The following is a 24,474-nucleotide window of genomic DNA, read 5'->3' as shown; positions in this document are numbered from 1 at the left end:
AATAAAGCTTTCGGCCAGTAATGCGTGCATCAGAAATATATGACACGTACATGCGCGCGTGCCCCCAAAGACAACTCGCACACGACTCCAGTCTCAAACAATTGACTACAGTCGTGTGTGTGTGTTTATTGTCTATTTTTGATGAAGGCCTTGCTGGCCGAAAGCTTTACTTATTTGTGACAGTCTCTTCACTGTGCCTATCTTCGACTCAGCACCTCCGCTATAAGGAGAGTGGCAACTTTCCTTTTCACAATATATTTCAAAAGTAATTGACACGACCGTTAATATGTTTATTCCACTGAGAGACAAAATTGTCAGTGGCTTCATGAAAAATGTTTGCAGTTCCCTGCAGAACAATGATTTTATCTAGCCGTGCAACTTTTTGTCCAAAGCAAATTGACAGCCATTGGTGTCTCTCCTCAGGGCTCTAAAAATACGGAAATTGCACGCCGAGAAATAAGGACTGTATACATGATGTGTGACAGCTTTGCAGGAAAATTTCTGCTGTGTGGACGGCCCCATATATTGCCATGGTTGTTTCGATTATAAAGCAGAAGTTTCACTGGGAAGCCATTACACCTACACCTGTACAGTCCCGATCTCTCTCCATGCAATTTACATAATTTTGGGCCCCCGAATAAAAACATTTGTCACTGTCGATGTGCTTCGGTTGGAGAGGTCTACACTTGGGTACAATCAAGGTTCTATAGGCAGCTGCAAACATTTTTCCAAGAAAACATTGACTGTCTTGTCTCATAGTGGAATAAATACAGTGTGTATCAAAAAGAATCGTCCGATTTTCTATTTCTGGCACTAATAAACATATACAATGAATTTTGTTTTTTGTTGAATGGGAAACTCAAAAGTTGATTTTTTTTTCGTACCTTTTCATAGGTTATCAATATGCCCCCTTTGAGATTCATGGCATATGTCAGTGCAGTATTCAAATTGTTCCCACACTGCAGCGAGCATGTCTCGAGTTACAGCTTCCACAGCTGTTACGCGATATCTCAGTTCATTCATTGTTGTTGGTAATGGAGGTGTCTTTTATAAACTCTCATAAGAAGTAATTACATACAGTCGGGTCCGGTGACCTTGGAGGCCAGTAATGTAAGGCTGAATCATTTGGTCCAGTGCAACCAATCCATCGTTCAGTAACCTTTTGATTTAAAATTTCTTGCACTTCCAGATGCCAGTGTGGCGGTGCCCCATCTTGTTCGTAAATGAAGTCGTTTGAATCAGTCTCCAACTGTGGGAAAAGAAAGTTCTCAAGAATAAGATATGAGCTTCTTTTAACAGTGCTCTCGGCAAAGAAAAATGGACCGTACGCCTTTTCCCGTGAAAGTGCACAAAACACATTAAATTTTTGAGAGTCTTTCTCATGTTGTACAACTTCATGTGGTTGTTCCGTACCCCATATTCTCACATTATGATGGTTAATCTTTCCATCTAAATGGAATGTTGCCTCATCAATAAACACTAAGCGCAGAACAAAACTGTCATTCTATACCTTGCCAAGAACAAAATTACTGAACTCCGCACGTTGTTGTTTGTCACCTTCATGAAGAGCTTGCAGTAGCTGAATTTTGTTCGGTTTCACATGTAAACGTAAACGCAACACATGCCCGATGGACATCGGGGGCATGTTGAGCTGTGGACCTGCACGGTGAATGGATTTCTGCGGACTCCTTTGAAACTATGGTGGATGCATTCGACAGACACTCGGGGATGGCCCGGCGATTTGCCTTCACACGAACAACCTGTTTGTCGGAATTGTTCACGCTGTTGTCTAAAGCTCTCTGCTGTAGAATGATTCACACCATACCTAGTATGAAAGTCACACTGAACAGTTGGTAATGACCCGCCATGCACAAAACGTAGAATGCAAAAAACTTTCTGTTGGCCCGACACCATTTTTACTAGAGCTGAAGTGGGTGCACACTACTGCTACCTAGCGGGACCATGTAAAACTTGAGAGGTCGATCTTTCCAATAGTATGTTGTTCGCATGCATATCTTAAATAATATAATAGTTATGATTTTTTTAAATCTGATGATTCTTTTTGATACACCCTGCATATTAACAGCTATGGTGATTACTTTTGAAATGATGAACAGTTTACTGTTCTTTCCATTTGTCTTGTTTTCATTTGATTTGTCCTTACATGGTGTGTGATCAAAGAATAAGGTGAAGGAGTTCTTTTAGCAGCAACTGCTGCCTCTACGATCATTTGGTGTAATTTGTTTAATTGCCTGATCTGTTGAGGCAGGCAGCATCAAGTTGGAATACATTCTGACTTGTCAGTCAGCAGCCACAAAACACTAGAGAGAGGTGGTTCTTAGCGTGTCTGTTGTGCATCTCGGATTGCGAACTGTGCATAAGCATTAAGTTGTCTTTTTTTTTTTTTTCTTCAAGTTGCAAATAACTTTGATAGATGCTCATGAAATGATGAAATTGGTGTATGGTGATAGTGCTGAAGACGTTAACTAAGTGATATGAATGATTAAAAAGTGGAAATGAGTCAGTTGAAGACAAGCAACATTCCAGATATCCATTAACCTCAAAAATAGAAAGAACCGTCCAAAAAGTGGCGAAATTGTTCATTCGAATAGCTGAATGGTTATTTGAGATCTTAGCAAAGTGCTTAGCACCTTGTGTTGGTCCTTGCAAAGCACCTTAACCCATGATTTGAAAATGGTATGATTGATTGCAGAATTTGTTCTCATACTTTTGAATGAAGAACACAAGGAAAATCATGTGTCAACTTCCACAGAGTTGAAGTATCATCTTCGTCCAGATCTGGACTTCGTGTACAAAATTGTAACTGGTGACAAAACTTGGATCCTTGGATATGACCCTGAAACGAAAATTCAGAGTTCCCAGTGCATAACCAGTGAATCTTCTTGCACTAAAAAGGCACTCGAGTCAAAATTGAATACTGAAGACACGCTAATTTATTTTTATTATTTATTATTTATTTTTTCTCTGATATTGAGGGCACAGTGCGATAAGAGTTCATTTCAGAGGGAACAACTGTAAATGCTAAATTTTGTGGAACAATGTGCGGAGAGAGAGACCGGAAAAATGTTTCAGTGGCTTCCTTCTTCATCACGACAACACGCTGTGTCACACCTCAGTTTTGATTCGTGTGAGTTTTTGGTGGGAAAACGTATTCCTGTCTGTCCACATCCACCTTGCTCACCAGATTTAGTACCGTGCTACTTCTGGGTCTTCCCGAAAATCGAAGCCCTGTGTAACGGAAAATGTTTTGGCACCGTTCCTGATACTGAGAAGGCCACCACAGAGCAGCTAGAAGCCCTTCCAAAAAAGGTCTTCCAGTCAGGGATTTGCTGTCGGGATTAGAGCATTGCTAGCCGAGGACAGTACTTTGAAGAAAATCGAATCAGATTCCGTCTAAGCTTATTACATTGTTTCTAATAAAATTATTCATGTAAATTTTTTGATCACACCTCGTATATTCAAAATGCCGTAAACACTATTTTTCCAAAAGTGTGGGTGGTGGAAATGACTAGATGCAAAGTAAGAAATCGTCAGTTGTATATAAATGTTGATACGTTTTGTCAGGAAGAAAAACCTCATTCTTCCCCATTGTAATACGTCCGTTTCCATTCACAGAGTTGACGTCTTCGGCCCCCGAGTGCCGTGGCGAATCGGACGGCCGGTCGGAGACGGACGGTGCAGGAGTGGCGGGTGGCGGCAGTGGCCCGTCAGAGTCCGCCGAGACTGCGTCACCGGACGCGACTGCCGACTCGTCGCGCGTGCTGACCTGCCCGCACTGCCTCAGACTGGTGGCGGGGAAGGACGCTCTGGCGGCACACGTCGCCGAGGAGCACCGGGCCAGGTGGGACTGAGTTATGTGGCCTAAAAAAGCTGTGTAGTGGGCAGTCAGATTAAAGTTAAAAACTGGCCAGGTGTGAGTACGACTCGCACACTGGGGGTGCCGTACAAACTTAGTTATGCGTACAGACTGATCTTCCATTCGGGGAATTTGAGATTCTCGACTATTTTGCCTGTTATCGACATTCGTATTGCCAATATATTGGTCTTAGAGGTTCAGTGTCTCTTGAGAATGTTTTAGTTTCAAATTTGAAGCTGCATAACAAATACAAAAGAAATACTTATTGTATGATAGAATTGAAATTAAAATTTTTCAGATTTTTTTTTTTTTCCTCCTTTGCTTATACTGTGAAATCTTTCTTTTTGCCAAATTTCACGATTCCATATCAAGCGGAAGCACACTATATTTTTTAATGAGTGAGTTTGCAAGTATTTAAGTATGTGATGTAAATGACTATATCTTTTAGAATGAGATTTTCACTCTGCAGCGGAGTGTGCGCCGATATGCAACTTCCTGGCAGTTGTGCGCCGGACCGAGACTCGAACTCGGGACCTTTGTCTTTCGCGGGCAAGTGCTCTACCAATGCTCTACCAACTGAGCTACCCAAGCACGACTCACGCCCCGTCTTCACAGCTTTACTTCTGCCAGTACCTCGTCTCCTACCTTCCAAACAGGAGAGCTTCTGTTAAGTTTGGAAGGTAGGAGACGAGGTAGTGGCAGAAGTAAAGCTGTGAAGACGGGGCGTGAGTCGTGCTTGGGTAGCTCAGATGGTAGAGCACTCGCCTGCGAAAGGCAAAGTTCCCGAGTTCGAGTCTCGGTCCGGCACACAGTTTTAATCTGCCAGGAAGTTTCGACTATATCTTTTGATTGCAGTGACTTCAAAGCTTCAGTTTTTTATGTTGCCGAGGTACCGTAGACCTTAATATGTGGTGTAAGTTTCGACTTGATAAGTCATCCTCAGAAAAAGGGTTTTGGACCGACACCAGACAGACGACAAAGTTATCGTATAAGGGCTCAGTTTTTACCGATTGTGCTGTGGAACCCTGAAAAGATGAGAGTTTTGAGCAGCAGCAGAAATCAGATTAGTGACTACCTTAATGTAAAAATTTGGGTTCACAGAAATAGATGGACACAGCAAGAGGGAAATAAGCAGAAGATCAGCACAGGGAAAGAGGGCATTCCTCACTAGTAGTGGTCTGCTAGCATTAAATGTGGGGCTTTAATTCGAGCTCGTACAGGAGCCCGGCAGAAATATGGACACTTCAAAAACACAACACATTACTGTGCCAGATATGGTGTAGGAACACCATTAACATTCGTTATGGCCTCCATGTATATGGGAATGGGAGATGTGACAATTTGTCGTCCTCGTGCTCACACGGCCAGACGTGGACAGTGTGAACTGTGTGGACGGGAGCCCTGTTGTCACCTGGGAACACAGTGTCGTCAATGGAGAACACACATTCTACCATCAGACGGATACGATTGTCCGACACAGTCACATAGTGGCTTTATTCCGTCGGTCCACAGTCCAGGTTTTATGGCTTCGGCACAACGTTTTCCCGTTAGGAGCCGGAAATCCAGCTCGCCTGGCAATTTCCCGCTTCCGGAGCTCCTTTCGTGTCGTTCGGTGCCGACGGGGTTCGCGAGTGCGATATTCGGTTCTGCAGTGGCTTTTGCAGCTGTCACCCTCTTTATTTTTTGCCACCATCTCCTTCGGTTACCGTGCATTGTGATCACTCGAAATGCAATTTTGTCTGTGTCGTGACTCGGTGGATGACGATTGTCCACTTTCCTCGTATGTGGTGTAAATCTTCGATGCGGTGCCTGTCGAAACACCAAACACTCCGGCCACCTCAGTTACGTAAACACCCACCGTACGAGCACTGACAGTTTCCCGATTTTCGAATTCACTCGGCTCCCACGTAATGAATTCGGTACACAAAACACAATTCTGGCCACGACTGACATTTGCAACATACCGAGGGCATCGTACAGGTGCCGTTCGTGGCCAGATACGACAGCTCGACCTGCAGACTCGGCTAGATTCTGCATTTGTGTTTGAGCGTGCAGTTCGTGAAGTGTTTCCACATTTCTGTCCAATCCCTGTATGTCCGGGGAACAATACCGTACAGAAGTCGATAGTGAACTGCGAAAAACGAAATAGAGTAGAATCGGAGTGGTATTACAAAAGAATGCAGATGTGCAGAATGTTGACTAGCGTAGCGCTCTGCAAACTCACCAGTCGACAGAGCCAAATATCGTCAGTGCTGCAACTGTTCTTTTGAGGGACATTTTTTTAACTTAAACAATATAGGTAGGTACATTTTTACTAAATTAATTTAGGGACTCCTGAGTGGCACTTTGCCAGTGATGTCCTCAATCTGATTGAAGTACACTCACTGAGGTCAGCCTATGAAAACTCTTCCGTCCACATTCACATTGTGTACTTGTTTATCATCTCTGTAGCAGAGGGGTCTGTAGTTAGAGATGTAAGATCGTGTGGCACCAAAAAAGTGCCAGAGATAACACACAAAAATACGGGAACTGACACAGGGAGCACGATGAGTTTGCAGTTATAGGCTTAATTATATCGGTGGGAGTAATGTTGGACATAAGATGCTGCACCATCAATGAGTGTGGTCTCGAAGCTGTCTGTTGCGCGCAGCTTAGACGGTCGATACAGTGTGGCACGTAAGTAGAGTGTGCAAAGCCGTTCGTAAGGCAGCTAGAGAAACACGGGAAAGGAAAGAAAGAAGGATGGACATTGAGTATAGCGATGCAAAAGAAAGAAGTTACAAAGGAAAACAGCACAGGGCTAGTATTGAAGAAAAGCCTTCAGGCAAAAATCAAACAATGGAAAATTCAGGATGGAATGTAACAATACCGGAGAAGGAAAGTTGCTACTCACCATATGGCAGAGACACTGAGTCGTGATAGGCACAATAAAAAGATTCACACAGTCATAGCTTTCGGCCATTAAGGCCTTTGTCAGCAGTAGACACACATACACTCACACGCGCACACACACACACTCACACAAGCCCAACTTGCACGCACATCTGCAGAGAGGTGAAACTACACTACGAGCAGCAGCACCAGTGCATGATGGGAGTGGCAACAGGGTGGGAGTAAGGAGGAGGCTGGGGCGGGGAGGGGAGGGATAGTATGGTGGGAGTGGCGGACAGTGAAGTGTTGCAGTTTAGATGGAGGGTAGGAGAGAAGGTGCAGAGGGTGAGGGGGTAAGTAGCAGAAAGGAGAGAAATAAAAATAAAAGAAATTAAAAGACTGGGTGTGGCGGAGAAATGATGGCTGTGTAGTGCTGGAATGGGAACGGGGAGGGGGCTGGATGGGTGAGGACAAGAGACTAACAAAGGTTGAGGCCAGGAGGGTTGCGGGAATGTAGGATGTATTGCAGGGAAAGTTCCCACCTGCACAATTCAGAAAAGCTGGTGTCGGTGGGAAGGATCTGTATGGCACAGGCTGTGAAGCAGTCATTGAGAAGAGGGGTATCATGTTTGGCAGCGTGTTCAGCTACAGGGTCAGGGTGTCTACGAGCCGGGACAACTGGGAGAGCTTAGAAAAATTTTTTCATCCGGGAGAAAACTCGGGAATTTTTTTGAATTCTGGGAATTTTTAATTGTTTTTGTTCTCAGTTAAATTTTTGTAATTTTGACTGGTAAGAACCAATACTCTAACAAAGGATATTACTGTATCCTGCTACTGCAGAATAATACTGCAGCAATAAAACATGAACGAGAGAAAAAACTAAAATAAAACTTAAATTGCAAAGGAAATACGCCATATACAGCAACAAAACACAGTGCTCATACAAGCGTCTGCCAACAGCAAAATGTGTCAAAGGCTTTAGGAAGACTGTGCAGTGCTTCGTAACAACAAATTGCCTCCGATGAGCGTGACGTCACAACTGTTAACATTAGATTTGTTTTAGCAGTTGAGAGTGGGATCATGCGCAATTCGCAGTGTGACGAACTTTGATGAGGTAATAGATCCTTTCGCAGAAAGAAAAGCACGCCATGTAAAGCTGTAGCAAGATTAGAGAGAAAAAAATTCTGGGAGCTAAGGATTGAAGAAATGTGTACTGTTTTGCTTGTCTCTTCTCTTTACTGGCGTTATGTATCCTATACTTAATTTTATGTCACACAAAGCAGCAAGTTGTTAGCTAATAGGGAATAAAGAGTGCAAATTTTCTGAAGAGTTAAAAAAAAAAAGAAGAGGGGTAGGATGTCAAACCGGCCGACTGGAAGCAGGAGAGGCACCACAGGACATTTAAATTTCCGCTGTCCTGAATACAGTTTGATGGCATCTAGTACAAAATATACACGTTTCAATTCCACAGACCGAAATACAGTGACGTGCGATAAAAGAATGCTGTGTGAAGAGGTGTGGCGCTGCACTTTGGCACACTTAAGATCAGATAACATGTCTTACAATTCCTCGGACATGTATGTTTTATGTGTCAGAGTCTTCAGAAAGATGTGCACTACAAAATGAACATATTTTTGAAAATTCGATTTTTTTAAAAAATTTTTATGTCCTATCTCAAACGCTCGAGGGACACCACTATCTACTATTGCCCCGGTTCGGAAATATCATAGATATGGGTCTGATGCGCAGAGCAGTCTGAGTTATAATAGGGAAGCGGGTAGTCTCCATGTGACCCGTGTTTACATTTAGTGATTTTGCTGTTTCCTCTTTGTCTACTGCACTCACGTCAAATGAAAACAAAATTGATTTCTTTGGCCGGGAGCTATCATGTGAATTAAAATACATTCACATAATTACGGAAGGCTAAAATACGTTATTAGTTTCAGATTTGATTTTATTTCCTCCTTTCTGACAGTCAAGCATTAATTGCCATGCAGAACAATGAAGTTATTTTTATCGGTTTGCTGAAGAAATTTTCTTTTATTAGTTTTTTCCGCTGAGGCAATCAGTATATTTGAAACGAAGGGTTTAAATTTAAACTATTGGCTAGTTTCAACTGTTCAGTGCATTTCAAGTGTACGTTTTCATCTTCTAGCACGTATGGCATTATGCCATAACAAAGAACCAGACATGAGATAACAAAGTACTAGTACCCAAGGAAATTTACATCCTGAAACCACATTGAAAAACTTAATATCAGGTCAATACCTACTTCACTGGGAATCTGGGACTCATTTAAAAATCAGCTCTTTGATGACAAGCCACGTAGAATAATTTATAGCCCAGAAGATCACAGTTTTATGTCGTTATTAAAAAATTTACTGGCACATTTATGTAATATATCTTAATGTAATACATGCATAAAAGACCAACATTATATGTGAGAGCTTAGCTTCTCTTGTAGTGTATTGGCCTTAGAGACCAATATTATATGTGGTTGGTTGGTTGGTTTTGAGGAAGGAGACCAGACAGCGAGGTCATCGGTCTCATCGGGTTAGGGAAGGACGGGGAAGGAAGTCGGCCGTGCCCTTTTAAAGGAACCATCCCGGCATTTGCCTGAAGTGATTTTAGGGAAATCACGGAAAACCTAAATCAGGATGGCCGGACGCGGGATTGAACCGTCGTCCTCCCGAATGCGAGTCCAGTGTCTAACCACTGCGCCACCTCGCTCGGTCATATTATATGTGAAAGCTTTGTTTTCTTGTAGCATCTTTAATTTAAACAATTAACTTTTCCTGTTCGTGTGTACACACTACTTAACAGTGATGTTGCTATTGGCTGACTGCACCACGTGTCCGAAGCTCTGAATATCCACTGTCATCGGCTGGTGAGATCATGTCACATGAGCTATGACTGGCTTAAAACTACGCATCGCAATCTCGATTTCAATGCTTCGGAAAGTAACATCAAACATCTTTCCAAAAAGTGTTTCGTTTTCTAAAGCGCTGGTAAATTTTACGCCCATGTATAAAATCATAACCATTCAAAAGACTGATAAGTTATACAGTTCCGAGAGAAAATATACTGTCAATAAACAGGGAAAAACTATGTTTCCATCCGGGAGAAAGTGTATGTTTAACTGGGAAATCCGGGAGAAATCCGGGAATTTTTTTTCCTTGCCCACGTATACACCCTGAGGGTGGTCCACTTGTTTTTTGGCCACAGTTTGTTGGTTGCCATGCCTACACAGAATGCAGCACAGAGGTTGCAGCTTAGCTTGTAAATCACATGACTGATTTCACATGTAGCCCTGCCTTTGGTGGGATAGATGATGTTAGTGACTGGACTGGAGCAGGTGGTGGTAGGAATATGTATGGGACAGGTCTAGCTTCAAGGAATGCATTTCAGAACCAGAACTGTCATCTGCTACGTTGATAGTGAGATGACCATCAGCAGGATCCATGAAGCCATCCGAGCTCCACATTTTCTCCTCCTCTTATAAGATGAGCTGTTCTGCATTTCGCTGGCATTCGGTGGTGTCTTGTGACAGAGCTTCATGCATAAGCTCCAGTACATCTGGCTGCTGAAATGTCTTGTTATTTCACAGGACAGATTCCTTAACTTGTCACCAGATCAGTTCTGTTGGAATCAGACTTCAGGGTACTGTGCCAACTGTAAAAAATACAGCATTTGTGCAGTTTGCTGGATGCCATGAAAAGTATTGTTTTCCGTGATTCTAATATTCCTATCACTGTGGCTTGTGTGAGACGACATCTGTGTTATAAAGCAATCGACACAGTGCAAATAAAGAGTACTTGATTTTTCATTTTTGTCCCAAAAATTAAAGTTGCAATGTCTTTTTAATTTTTAACATTCTACATCTACATCTACATTTACATCCATACTCCGCAAGCCACCTGACGGTGTGTGGCAGAGGGTACCTTGAGTACCTCTATCGGTTCTCCCTTCTATTCCAGTCTCGTATTGTTCGTGGAAAGAAGGATTGTCGGTATGCCTCTGTGTGGGCTCTAATCTCTCTGATTTTATCCTCACGGTCTCTTTGCGAGATATACATAGGAGGGAGCAATATACTGCTCGACTCCTCGGTGAAGGTATGTTCTCGAAACTTTGACAAAAGCCCGTACCGAGCTACTGAGCGTCTCTCCTGCAGAGTCTTCCACTGGAGTTTATCTATCATCTCCGTAACGCTTTCGCGATTACTAAATGATCCTGTAACGAAACGCGCTGCTCTCCGTCGGATCTTCTCTCTCTCTTCTATCAACCCTATTTGGTATGGATCCCACACTGCTGAGCAGTATTCAAGCAGTGGGTGAACAAGCGTACTGTAACCTACTTCCTTTGTTTTCGGATTGCATTTCCTTAGGATTCTTCCAATGAATCTCAGTCTGGCATCTGCTTTACCGACGATCAACTTTATATGATCGTTCCATTTTAAATCACTCCTAATGTGTACTCCCAGATAATTTATGGAGTTAACTGCTTCCAGTTGCTGACCTGTTATTTTGTAGCTAAGTGATAAGGGATCTTTCTTTCTATGTATTCGCAGCACATTAGACCTGTCTACATTGAGATTCAATTGCCATTCCCTGCACCGTGCGTCAATTTGCTGCAGATCCTCCTGCATTTCAGTACAATTTTCCATTGTAACAACCTCTCGATACACCACAGCATCTGCAAAAAGCCTCAGTGAACTTCTGATGTCATCTACCAGGTCATTTATGTATATTGTGAATAGCAACGGTCCTACGACACTCCCCTGTGGCACACTTGAAATCAATCTTACTTCGGAAGACTTCTCTCCATTGAGAATGACATGCTGCGTTCTGTTATCTAGGAACTCTTCAATCCAATCACACAATTGGTCTGATAGTCCATATGCTCTTACTCTGTTCATTAAACGATTGTGGGGAACTGTATCGAACGCCTTGTGGAAGTCGAGAAACACGGCATCTACCTGTGAACTTGTGTCTATGGCCCTCTGAATCTCGTGGACGAATAGCGCGAGCTGGGTTTCACACGATCGTCTTTTTCGAAACCCGTGCTGATTCCCACAGATTAGATTTCTAGACTCCAGAAAAGTCATTATACTCGAACATAATACGTGTTAAAAAATTCTACAACTGATCGACGTTAGAGATAGAGGTCTATAGTTCTGCACATCTGTTCAATGTCCCTTCTTGGAGACGGGGATGACCTGTGCCATTTTCCAATCCTTCGGAATGCTACGCTCTTCTAGAGACCTACGGTACACCACTGCAAGAAGGGGGGCAAGTTCCTTCGCGTACTCTGTGTAAAATCTTTTGTAACAATCTTTTATAAATTATCGATAACTGAGAATTTATGTTTTCAATGAAAACTGGAATTTTGCATGCAGTATGTAATTATAAATAAGATGATGTACATTTTTCATTAGAAAATAAGGATGATTAGGTATGTGTTAGTTGTCAGATATTTGATGAATTTTGTATTTAATTGATGTAAACATTCAAATTGGCAAAAGAAGGCCAAAGTGAGATTCCAGTCAGCGATCTGTAGAATACCTGACTACCATTCTCTAACACACCAATTCAGCCACACATCTCATTTTCAGAAACTCCTCAACTTTTGATAAGTGTCTTGGAAAATTCCAAAGCCAACTTTCTCTGTAAACTTCTGAAAACATTAAGAACGACCTGTTTCTCAATTTTTTAAAATTGTGTTCCTCACATGTGTTAAATTACGGAGCAGGAAGCACCGTCAGGCATTTTCCCCGGTTTGTATTAACAGCACAACAGTCCAAGCATAACTTGCATTACAGAGACTGCAGCTGTACACAGTTTTTGAAATAAAAACTACATACATAAGTCAAGATTGACAAAAATATTGATGGCCATTAATAAATTAGAATATCTTAAAAGTTTCATTCACAATAAGATAGTAATAATGTGACTAACTCATAAGCAGGACCTACTTGCCAGACATTAATAGCATCAGCTTGTGTACAATTCAGCTGTTGATAATGTTTGTGTGTGTTTGTCAGTTTTATGCGTACAGTAGATGAAGTATACACACGATATTCTTATGGTGGTAGCCCCTTTTGATGCTTTGCTATGCCCAACCGCATTGGTGAAAGACATTATTATGAGAGCTATTAAGAAAATAGGGAACGTTTCCATCTGATGCCGCTAGGTGTGCGCCGATCGCGTGTATTTTGATATGTGCGTACTTGGCAGCTTAGTCGGCATCCATCCGTGACAGTGGGAACATCTCTGCGCGTCTGGTTTTTTCGATATTCGAATTTGAAATGTGTGCTGTAATCGAAAATCCCGCCAGTTGTGAGATGTTGTCTGTGACACGGTTTTTGTTTTCAAAAAACCTGGAACTTGTAGAAATTTATCGTGAACTGTGTAAAGTGTACAGAAACAACACAATAAGTGAATGTTCTGTCCGGACATGGTACATTCTGTTAAAAAATGGCCGAACCGACGTTCATGATGAAGAGAAGAGTGGACGCCCGTCGATAAAATGATTCGTGAAAACTGTCGCTTCACAATAACGGCGCTTTCACTTCCCTTTCCACAAGTTTCACGGACTTTCTTGTTTGGAATTGTCACTCAAAAGCTAGACTACCACAAATTTTGTGCACGATGGTTCCCCAAAATGCTTGGAGCGCCATAAAGAACAGCGAATGGGGGCAATGTTGACATTTCTGGAGGCCTACTACAAACATGGTGATTCATTACTGGATCGAATAATAACTGGTAACGAGACTTGGGTTAAACACACAAATTGCGATACAAAATTACAGTCTGTGGAGTGGAGGCACACGAGGTCCCCCCAGAAACCAAGAAAATGTTTGTAAACCTTGTCAGCAAGGAAGTTGATGGTGACAGTGTTTTGGGATAGGCAAGGCGTGCTTCTTATTGATTTTCTTGAATGTGGAACAACCATACATTCCGCCCGGTACTGTCAAACTTTGCACAGCCTAAGAAGAGCAGTTCAAAACAAATGCCGAGGAAAGCTGATGTTCAAAATTTTGGTTTTGCACAACAATGCCCGACCTCACATGGCAAACCCCACTAAAGAACTCTTTAATTCATTAAGATAGTAAATTTTCTCTCATTCGCCCCACAGCCCCGATCTTGCACCAAGCGACTTACATTGTTTCCCAAGATGAAGAACTGGCTTGCAACGCAGCGCTTTGATGACAACGCGGAACTCCACGTGGGAGTGAATAATTGGCTGAAGTGTCAGGCAGCAGAATTTTTTTCAAAGCTTGTCCACCGCTATGTTAAGTGCCTCAGTGTGTTTGGTGACTATATGGATAGTAGTATGTCAGTCGTTCTTTGAGATGTATATAATAAAAGGTATTTCTTGTACTTAGCCGTTTTTTTTTTTTTTTTTAATGCCAAAACGTTCCCTACTTTCTGAATAGCCCTCGTAAATATACCATCAAGAACTATTCCGTACAAAAAGTAGGTCTCTAGACAAGTCTAGCGTACTCTGTGGCAACTCTCTCCAAGGTCAGTCGTGCTATGTTGCAGCATGACGACAGGCTCCACCACGTCGATGGGACAGTCGGGCTGTAGCGACCGGTCGTTGGGGCTGAAGACGCAGATTTCGACGGCTTTTGGTGGGCTGCTGGACCGAGCCCTCAACAACCGGCTGGAGAAGGGAGTCGGACCGAGGTAGGTGGAGGAGTGCATCACTCCACGTGTACACACTTCTCTGGGGCCTGCACCGTCACCTGTGTATTTCACGTCTTGTAAACTTGTGTGTTACAGTAGATGCGTAATGTGTGTCATCTGTTGCATAAGTACATACAGGGTGTATACACCCCAGGAAATCTGGGAAAAACCAAGGAATTTTTTCATCTGGGAGAAACCCGGGAATTTTTTCATCCTTTTCATTTTTTTAGAATTCTGGGAATTTTTTGCTGTTTGGTTTTCGTTTAAATTTGTGTAATTTTGACTAGTAAGAACTGATACTCTAACAAAGAATTTTACTTTGGTCTGCTACTGCAGAATAATACTGCAGTAAGAAAACATAAACGTAACAATAACACCAAAACAAAACTTTAGTTGCAAAGAAAATGCACAGTTTACAACAAAACAAACTGCACAAACGAGCATCTGCTGACAGCGAAATGTGTCAAAGGTGTGAGGACAAAAACTGTGCAATACTTCACAACAACAAACAGCTTTTGATGACTGTGATATCACAAATGTTTACATTTCTAAGAAGTCGTGGGAAAATATTGTGAATGGTGGTTTGAGAAGCATTATTTTCAAAGTAGATTTCATGTTATGCATGGTGAATTATGTTAAGAGTGAGAATGTGTGATGAATTTCTTAAATTGCGACGCGTTTGACTCCCATTAAAAACTTAACACCTTGAATACAGCCGCTTAGACATATTTTGGGTCCATAAGACCAGCCATTGATGCCATTGTTTAAAACTTACCAGCATATTTGTGTTTGTTATATGTTAAAGGTTAATACTCTAAAACAGACTGAGCCTCGACGTTAGTTTTCCATATTTGTTTCAGTTCTTTCATAGATTTCTAGTTATGCAATAATGATGGCAAAAAGTATAGTTATCCTCCAGAAAAAATGTGAGGTGAATTCTTCAGCAGTTAGCACATGACTGGCTTTTCTATGAAAATGTCAGAACATTTATTCAGTCAGGTAACCCACGAAACGATCAGTGCACAGCAGTGAAATTTATAATTGTGCTTGTCAGAAATATTCACCTGATGCAATTTAAGGTGTGCTCTGAGGATCCTACCTGCACACACCTCAGAAAAAACAGCGGTAAAATTTTGATGACCATATATATATATATATATATATATATATATATATATATATATATATATATATATATATATATATATATATATATATATATATACCTAAAAACAAAGATGATGTGACTTACCAAATGAAAGTGCTTGCAGGTCGACAGACACACAAACGAACACAAACATACACACAAAATTCAAGCTTTCGCAACAAACTGTTGCCTCATCAGGAAAGAGGGAAGGAGAGGGAAAGACGAAAGGATGTGGGTTTTAAGGGAGAGGGTAAGGAGTCATTCCAGTCCCGGGAGCGGAAAGACTTACCTTAGGGGGAAAAAAGCACTTCTGCCTCGACTGACATCTCTGCCCAAACTCTTTGTCTTTAAATATGTCTGCTTGTGTCTGTATATGTGTGGATGGATATGTGTGTGTGTGCGAGTGTATACCCGTCCTTTTTTCCCCCTAAGGTAAGTCTTTCCGCTCCCGGGACTGGAATGACTCCTTACCCTCTCCCTTAAAACCCACATCCTTTCGTCTTTCCCTCTCCTTCCCTCTTTCCTGATGAGGCAACAGTTTGTTGCGAAAGCTTGAATTTTGTGTGTATGTTTGTGTTTGTTTGTGTGTCTGTCGACCTGCCAGCACTTTCATTTGGTAAGTCACATCATCTTTGTTTTTAGGTATATTTTTCCTTCGTGGAATGTTTCCTTCTATTATAACCATATCTTATATATATATATTTAAAAGAAAGATGATGAGACTTACCAAACAAAAGCGCTGGCAGGTCGATAGACACACAAACATACACACAAAATCTAGCTTTCGCAACCAACGGTTGCCTCGTCAGGAAAGAGGGAAGGAGAAGGAAAGACAAAAGGATATGGGTTTTACGGGAGAGGGTAAGGAGTCATTCCAATCCCGGGAGCGGAAAGACTTACCTTATGGGGAAAAAAGGACAGGTATACACTCGCACACACACACATATATCCATCCATACATACAAGACAAGACAAGAAAAAAATAAATATAAAAAAAATATATATATATATTTTTCCCACGTGGAATGTTTCCCTCTATTATATTCATATATATATATATATATATATATATATCTATCTAAAAACAAAGATGATGTGACTTACCAAATGAAAGTGCTGGCAGGTCGACAGACACACAGACGAACACAAACATACACACAAAATTCAAGCTTTCGCAACAAACTGTTGCCTCATCAGGAAAGAGGGAAGGAGAGGGAAAGACAAAAGGATGTGGGTTTTAAGGGAGAGGGTAAGGAGTCATTCCAGACCCGGGAGCGGAAAGACTTACCTTAGGGGGAAAAAAGGATGGGCACACACTCGCACACGCACACATATCCATCCACACATATTCCATGTGTGGATGGATATGTGTGCGTGTGCGAGTGTGTACCCATCCTTTTTTCCCCCTAAGGTAAGTCTTTCCGCTCCCGGGACTGGAATGACTCCTTACCCTCTCCCTTAAAACCCACATCCTTTCGTCTTTCCCTCTCCATCCCTCTTTCCTGATGAGGCAACAGTTTGTTGCGAAAGCTTGAATTTTGTGTGTATGTTTGTGTTCGTCTGTGTGTCTGTCGACCTGCCAGCACTTTCATTTGGTAAGTCACATCATCTTTGTTTTTAGATATATTTTTCCTTCGTGGAATGTTTCCTTCTATTATAACTATATATATATATATATATATATATATATATATATATATATATATATATATATATATATATATATATATATATAAAAAGAAAGATGATGAGACTTACCCAACAAAAGCGCTGGCAGGTCGATAGACACACAAATAAACACAAACATACAGACAAAACTCTAGCTTTCGCAACCAATGGTTGCCTCGTCAGGAAAGAGGGAAGGAGAAGGAAAGACAAAAGGATTGGGTTTTAAGGGAGAGGGTAAGGAGTCATTCCAATCCCGGGAGCGGAAAGACTTACCTTAGGGGGAAAAAAGGACAGGTTTACACTCGCACACACACACATATCCATCCACACATACACAGACACAAGCAGACATTTGTAAAGGCAAAGAGTTTTGCCTTTACAAATGTCTGCTTGTGTCTGTGTATGTGTGGATGGATATGTGTGTGTGTGCGAGTGTAAACCTGTCCTTTTTTCCCCCTAAGGTAAGTCTTTCCGCTCCCGGGATTGGAATGACTCCTTACCCTCTCCCTTAAAACCCAATCCTTTTGTCTTTCCTTCTCCTTCCCTCTTTCCTGACGAGGCAACCATTGGTTGCGAAAGCTAGAGTTTTGTGTGTATGTTTGTGTTTATTTGTGTGTCTATCGACCTGCCAGCGCTTTTGTTGGGTAAGTCTCATCATCTTTCTTTTTAAATATATTTTCCCACGTGGAATGTTTCCCTCTATTATATTCATATATATATATATATATATATATATATATATATATATAATAGAGGGAAACATTCCACGTGGGAAAAATATATTTAAAAAGAAAGATGATGAGACTTACCAAACAAAAGTGCTGGCAGGTCGATAGACACACAAACAAACACAAACATACACACAAAAATCTAGCTTTCGCAACCAATGGTTGCCTCGTCAGGAAAGAGGGAAGGAGAAGGAAAGACAAAAGGATTGGGTTTTAAGGGAGAGGGTAAGGAGTCATTCCAATCCCGGGAGCGGAAAGACTTACCTTAGGGGGAAAAAAGGACAGGTATACAGTCGCGCACACACACACACACATCCATCCGCATATACACAGACACAAGCAGACATTTGTAAAGGCAAAGAGTTTTCTTTGCCTTTACAAATGTCTGCTTGTGTCTGTGTATATGCGGATGGATGTGTGTGTGTGTGTGCGCGACTGTATACCTGTCCTTTTTTCCCCCTAAGGTAAGTCCTTTCCGCTCCCGGGATTGGATTGACTCCTTACCCTCTCCCTTAAAACCCATATCCTTTTGTCTTTCCTTCTCCTTCCCTCTTTCCTGACGAGGCAAACCGTTGGTTGCGAAAGCTAGATTTTTGTGTGTATGTTTGTGTTTGTTTGTGTGTCTATCGACCTGCCAGCGCTTTTGTTTGGTAAGTATATATATATATATATTTAAAAAGAAAGATGATGAGACTTACCCAACAAAAGCGCTGGCAGGTCGATAGACACACAAATAAACACAAACATACACACAAAACTCTAGCTTTCGCAACAAACTGTTGCCTCATCAGGAAAGAGGGAAGGAGAGGGAAAGACAAAAGGATTGGGTTTTAAGGGAGAGGGTAAGGAGTCATTCCAATCCCGGGAGCGGAAAGACTTACCTTAGGGGGAAAAAAGGACAGGTTTACACTCGCACACACACACACATATCCATCCACACATACGCAGACACAAGCAGACATTTGTAAAGGCAATATATATATTGGCTGACAAAAGCACATAGGAATGTCGATTTCATTGCTCCGAAAGTTACTGTGCTGTAATTGGTGGAATTTGTGTCGGTATTTTCGTAATATGAAACTATGCCGTGTACGTGTTACCACATATCAATGATCTTTCCAAAATGCATTGCTTTTGCTGTGTTTAGTTTCCTAAAGTGCTGGGAAGTTTTACACCAGCATATAATACCTTCACCATTCAAAGGATTTGTAAGTTTTACAGCTCCAAAGAAAAGTATGTTGTTGCTTAACATAGAAAGAAGTGTATTTCGAGCCAGGAAAAGTGTGTTTTCACTTGGGGGGGGGGGGGGGGGGGGGGGGGGGGGGGGGGGGGGAATGAATTTTTGACTTGGAAATCCGGTAATTTTTTTCTTGTCCACATATACATCCTGACATACACCAAAACTGTGTAAGGAACAAACTATTTTTCTCGTAAACTCTTTTTCTCGTAAACTCTTTTTCTCTTCACCATCAAGCGAGTGTGCTTATGTATAAAGTGCACCAATCACAAATAACATTGTCTTGTACCATTCCATTGTCATTTTACAGTTGCAAGCCCATACCTATTTCTTGATCATTGCTTCAGCTTACACAGTGATGAGTTATGTTGTACGGCCAAGTGAGCTGCAGTAATATAATATAAACAGTGAGATAGGTGAGAACAAATTTAAAATCGGTGTGAAATAATGTCCCAGATTCCGAGAGTACAGAACAATCCCACAATGAGGCAGTTGTCTACAAGATAATTAGTAATTGAATCAGCAGTCAGCTGGGATTTGTTGCAGCTGCGCCGTTTAATGCTCTTAGTGGGTCATTACTGTGGGGTAACATTTGTACATGCCAACAGCGATACAGTGAAAGTTTCTGTTATCGTTGTTCTATTAAACAGCGATCTAGTTCATTTGATATAAGTCTATTTTATCACTGTTTTATTAGCCCACATTAAACTGTGATTTTGCTAATACACATTTACGATGCTAACGTAACAACAGCTATTCTTTACGTATGTATCAAGTACGCCGCATGCCCACTAGTGTTACGAAAATCAGTGCATCCACTCGAGGGTTAATCAAAAATCGTACTAGGTCTCTTTGGTGTGTTTGTGTAATACATACATGTATCATTACATAACTTTGTAACAATATTAAATCATGTTTTGGAATAAATAAATCAGCATGAGAATTGTAAAGAAACAGTCATAGAATTGTGAAGTTATCACTCTCAATTATCAGCACTTCTTTGACATCTGCAAGTGACAGCACTTCCTCTCGAGTTGTGTGCCTCAGCACCTCATTGATGTTGATGAAATGGGATGGAAGATATCATATTGAGAAATGTTGTGCAGTGATTTCTCAGCTGAGCTTACAGCTGATCTGAACACTGGAGGTTGTCAACATCCTCCAAAACTTTTCTTTGAAGATTATACCAATGAAGTCCGTTTCTCTATTGGTCAGTATTCCTTCAAGTAGTCATAGAAGCTCCTTCAAATTTGTGCGTCTCTTAAGCCCGTCTCACACGGAGCAAGATTCGCTGTAAGTTTCCTCGCTGGCTCGCGCGGCGGCTACCTTGCGGGCTCCGTCATCTGCTAGCGGGCTACCTTGCTGGGAATCTTGTAAGATTTCCAGGATAGGTCCGGTGCTATTTTCCTTGCAAGGTTCCCTGCATGCTGCCTGCGTTGGCCAGTCATGAGGCGTTTCGTTTGTGACGTCGGACACGGAAAGCTTGGGCGGCAAGCCTTTGTTGATAGTCGCTTTTCTGCTGTTGTGAGGTGCGGTAGGAAGTTCTTATGATTATTAAATAATGGCACCGCAGTGGTCCAAGGAAGCGATTGAAGCATTGATATGTACTTATAGGGAAGAACAGTGTCTGTACATCATGAAAAGCGCAAACTATTATAATAAACACTTGCGTGCAGAGGCACTCGAAAGAGTTGCAAATACCAATACAACCATTCGTATAAAATTTGCAAAGGATGTACAATCTTCTATCCTATAAAATAAAGTCGTATATAACAGTCATTATAGGTATATTTATAAAATCAAACAGTAATGAAATGGTGGTATTTTCAAACAAAAGTAGGTGTTATGCGAATTAACCTCAACTCTTTATGAAGCATGGAGAACACGCCTCTTCCAGCGTTTCTCCTCTTAATACAGTTTTTCGTCCATTCTTTCTTTCTTCTTCTCTCATTAGCATGCATTTCTGCATCGTTTAGCACCAAAACAGCTAATAACGCCAGTTTGCTCTGAACATCTGTACCTGAAGCAGCCATCTTTGTTAGATACAACATGCAGCCGATCACAACACAACTAGCTGCCGATCTTGCACCGTGGGAGAGCTTCGGCATGGAAGATAGCCGGCTCCTATCCCTGCAAGCCGGCAGGCATGCACGCCATCTCGCAAACTTGCGGCGAACCTTGCTCCGTGTGAGACGGGCTTTATCTGTTCCTAAGCCTTTCTGCATCACCTGGCCACTTTCTGATGAGCACTCTTCTCAAATCTGGGTGGAAACCAACAATTTTGACGTTACTGGCACCACAAAACACGATGTGCAAAATTTCCATGACAAATAGCTGGGAACCTTAAAGGTCAGTGGCCGTGAAGCCCTCATGCGTGCAGTTTATTTCTTATAGTTTGGACCGAAATAATTATGTTACGTACATTTTGCAAGGCACGGTCCCTAAGGCACAGAAATCCGTCATCTTGTGCGGTGGTAACCCGTGGTTCTCCTTGATGCCTTTCTTCTGGAAGGTCAAATTGTTGATAACAACTCAGCATTCTTGAAATTACACCATTTTCCATATTCAAAGCCTTTGCAGCATCAGCTCGTATTCCATAATTTTCAGTTGTGCCAGTCACCTTAAACATTTTCTCACAGTTTAAATAACAACGTTCTGCCATCATTAAATCTCTTTTTAACTGTTTATTATGATTTTGTGCAGTTATTAGTTACTTAATTCTATGTAACAGTGCTGTGCTGGTTACTGTGGTGACCTAGAAGAATACAAATGACTAGTACTCGAACAGTGGAATATCCAGGATGGAATGTAACAGTATTATGAGAAGGAAAGTTGCTACTCACCCTATAGCAACGATGGTGAGTTGCAGAAAGGCACAACAAAAAGACTGGCAGCTTCCAGAGACACACACTCTCTCTCTCTCTCTCTCTCTCTCTCTCTCTCTCTCTCTCTCTGTGTGTGTGTGTGTGTGTGTGTGTGTGTGTGTGTGTGTGTGTGTGTGGTGTCTATTTTTCACAAAGGCTTTGTTGGCCAAAAACTGACATTCCGACAGTCTTTGTGTTGTGCCTTTCCGCAACTCTGCATCTCCCCTATATGGTGAGTAGCAATTATCCTTTTTATTATAAACAACTAATACTTTTTTTTCATATCCTGAGGTTTGTTACATGATTGCCATCAATAGGTGTGGTATGAGTATTCAGCAAAAAAATTTTTCATCCATAGATAAAGAAAGTAGGTCTTTGTACACATTGCTTATTCTCATTAATAACAGCACTTTTCTCCATACAGTATGATCCTGTTGTGCAGTGAAATATACTTAAAAATTTAAGTAAAATTGTGTTTATTATTGGTAACATTAGCATATACATAACTATTTTTATTAGCTCTGGATGAAACATTTTTTGTGCGCATTCGTACTACACCTGTGGATGGAAATAATGTGTCAAATATGGCAATGTGATTATAAGCAACACTGGCTAAATGCAAAAGTTGCCGAACACAAAGTTGGTCGATGAGTTCGTTGATAGTATGCCAGTCGTTGCGGTTCTAAGAATTGTGCTTTTGGCCTGTCTTCTACTTTCCCTTCTGTGGGAGAGCACCACCTCCCACTTTTTATCGCATATTGCTAGATGTCGTGTCGAATCCTGCCTAGTCACCGAATATGGGGTGTCTAGGAAACCTGCTGTCTCGGGTCACAAGACAAACAATTCAAGCAAATCATATTAATGAGTTTTATTATGAAAAGTAAACGACAATACTTAACTTTAAAAATTACATATACACTACTGGCCATTAAAATTGCTACACCACGAAGATGACGTGCTACAGATACAAAATTTAACTGACAGGAAGAAGATGCTGTGATATGCAAATGATTAGCTTCTCAGAGCATTCACACAAGGTTGGCGCCGGTGGCATCACCTACAACGTGCTGACATGAGGAAAGTTTCCAACCGATTTCTCATACACAAACAGCAGTTGACTGGCGTTGCCTGGTCAAACGTTGTTGTGATGCCTCGTATAAGGAGGAGAAATGCGTACCATCACGTTTCTGACTGTGATAAAGGTCGGATTGTAGCCAATCGCAATTGCGTTTTATCGTATTGGAACATTGCAGCTTGCGTTGGTCGAGATCCAATGACTGTTGACAGAATACGGAATCAGTAGGTTCATGAGGGTAATATGGAACACTGTGCTGGATCCCAGGGGCCTCGTATCACTAGCAGATGAGATGACGGGCATCTTATCCGCACGGCTGTAACGGATCGTGCAGCCACGTATCGATCCCCGAGTCAACAGAAGTGGACGTTTGCAAGACAACAACCATCTGCATGAACAGGTAGACTACATTTGCAGCAGCACAGACTATCAGCTCTGAGACCATGGCTGCAGTTACCCTTGCCACTGCATCACAGACAGGAGCACCTCCGATGGTGTACTCGACGACGAACCTGGGTGCACGAATGGCAAAACGTCGTTTTTTCAGATGAATCCAGGTTCTGTTTACAGCATCACGATGGTCGTATCCGTGCTTGGCGACATCGCGGTGAACGCACATTGGAAGTGTGTATTCGTCATCTCCATACTGGTGTATCACCCGGTGTGATGGTATGGGGTGCCATTGGTTACACGTCTCGGTCACGTTTTGTTCGCATTGATGGCACTTTGAACAGTGGATGTTACATTTCAGACGTGTTATGCCCTGTGGCTCTACCCTTCGTTCGATCCCTGCGAAACCCTACATTTCAGCAGGATAATGCACGACCGCATGTTGCAGGTTCTGTAAGGACCTTTCTGGATACAGAAAATGATTGACTGCTGCCCAGGCCAGCACATTCTCCAGATCTCTCACCAATTAAAAATGTCCGGTGAATGGTGGCCGAGCAACTGGCTCGTCACAATACGCCAGTCACTACTGTTGATGGACTGTGGTATCGTGTTGAAGCTGCACGGGCAGCTGTACCTGTACACGCCATCCGAGCTCTGTTTGACTCGATGCCCAGCACTATCGAGGCCGTTATTACGGCTAGAGGTGGTTGTTCTGGGTACTGATTTCTCAGAATCTATGCACCCAAATCGCGTGAAAATGTGGTCAGATGTCAGTTCTAGTATAATGTATTTGTCCAATGAATACCCGTTTATCATGTGCATTTCTTCTTGGTGTAGCAATTTTAATGGCCAGTAGTGTTTGTCGCTAGCAAAGGACGACATCCAAAATAAACAGGCTTCTTCAGTATATACGATTCCTAATACAAGCG

General features: G+C 41.9%; 1 protein-coding gene across 1 annotated transcript in view; it reads left to right on the top strand.

The window, feature by feature from the left end:
- LOC126108833 (uncharacterized) overlaps window positions 1–24,474 on the top strand; it is a 255,944-nt gene that overhangs the window by 62,524 nt on the left and 168,946 nt on the right. The window contains exons 9-10 of the mRNA XM_049914197.1: window positions 3,637–3,862; window positions 14,293–14,436. Of these exons, the coding sequence (XP_049770154.1) occupies window positions 3,637–3,862; window positions 14,293–14,436 (370 nt within the window). The remainder of the gene's footprint in view (window positions 1–3,636; window positions 3,863–14,292; window positions 14,437–24,474) is intronic.

The sequence above is a fragment of the Schistocerca cancellata genome, chromosome 11, assembly GCF_023864275.1.
Source record: "Schistocerca cancellata isolate TAMUIC-IGC-003103 chromosome 11, iqSchCanc2.1, whole genome shotgun sequence".
Lineage (NCBI taxonomy): Eukaryota > Metazoa > Arthropoda > Insecta > Orthoptera > Acrididae > Schistocerca > Schistocerca cancellata.
Note: the sequence above shows the minus strand (reverse complement) of the source record. Positions and strands in the feature narration are given on the sequence as shown.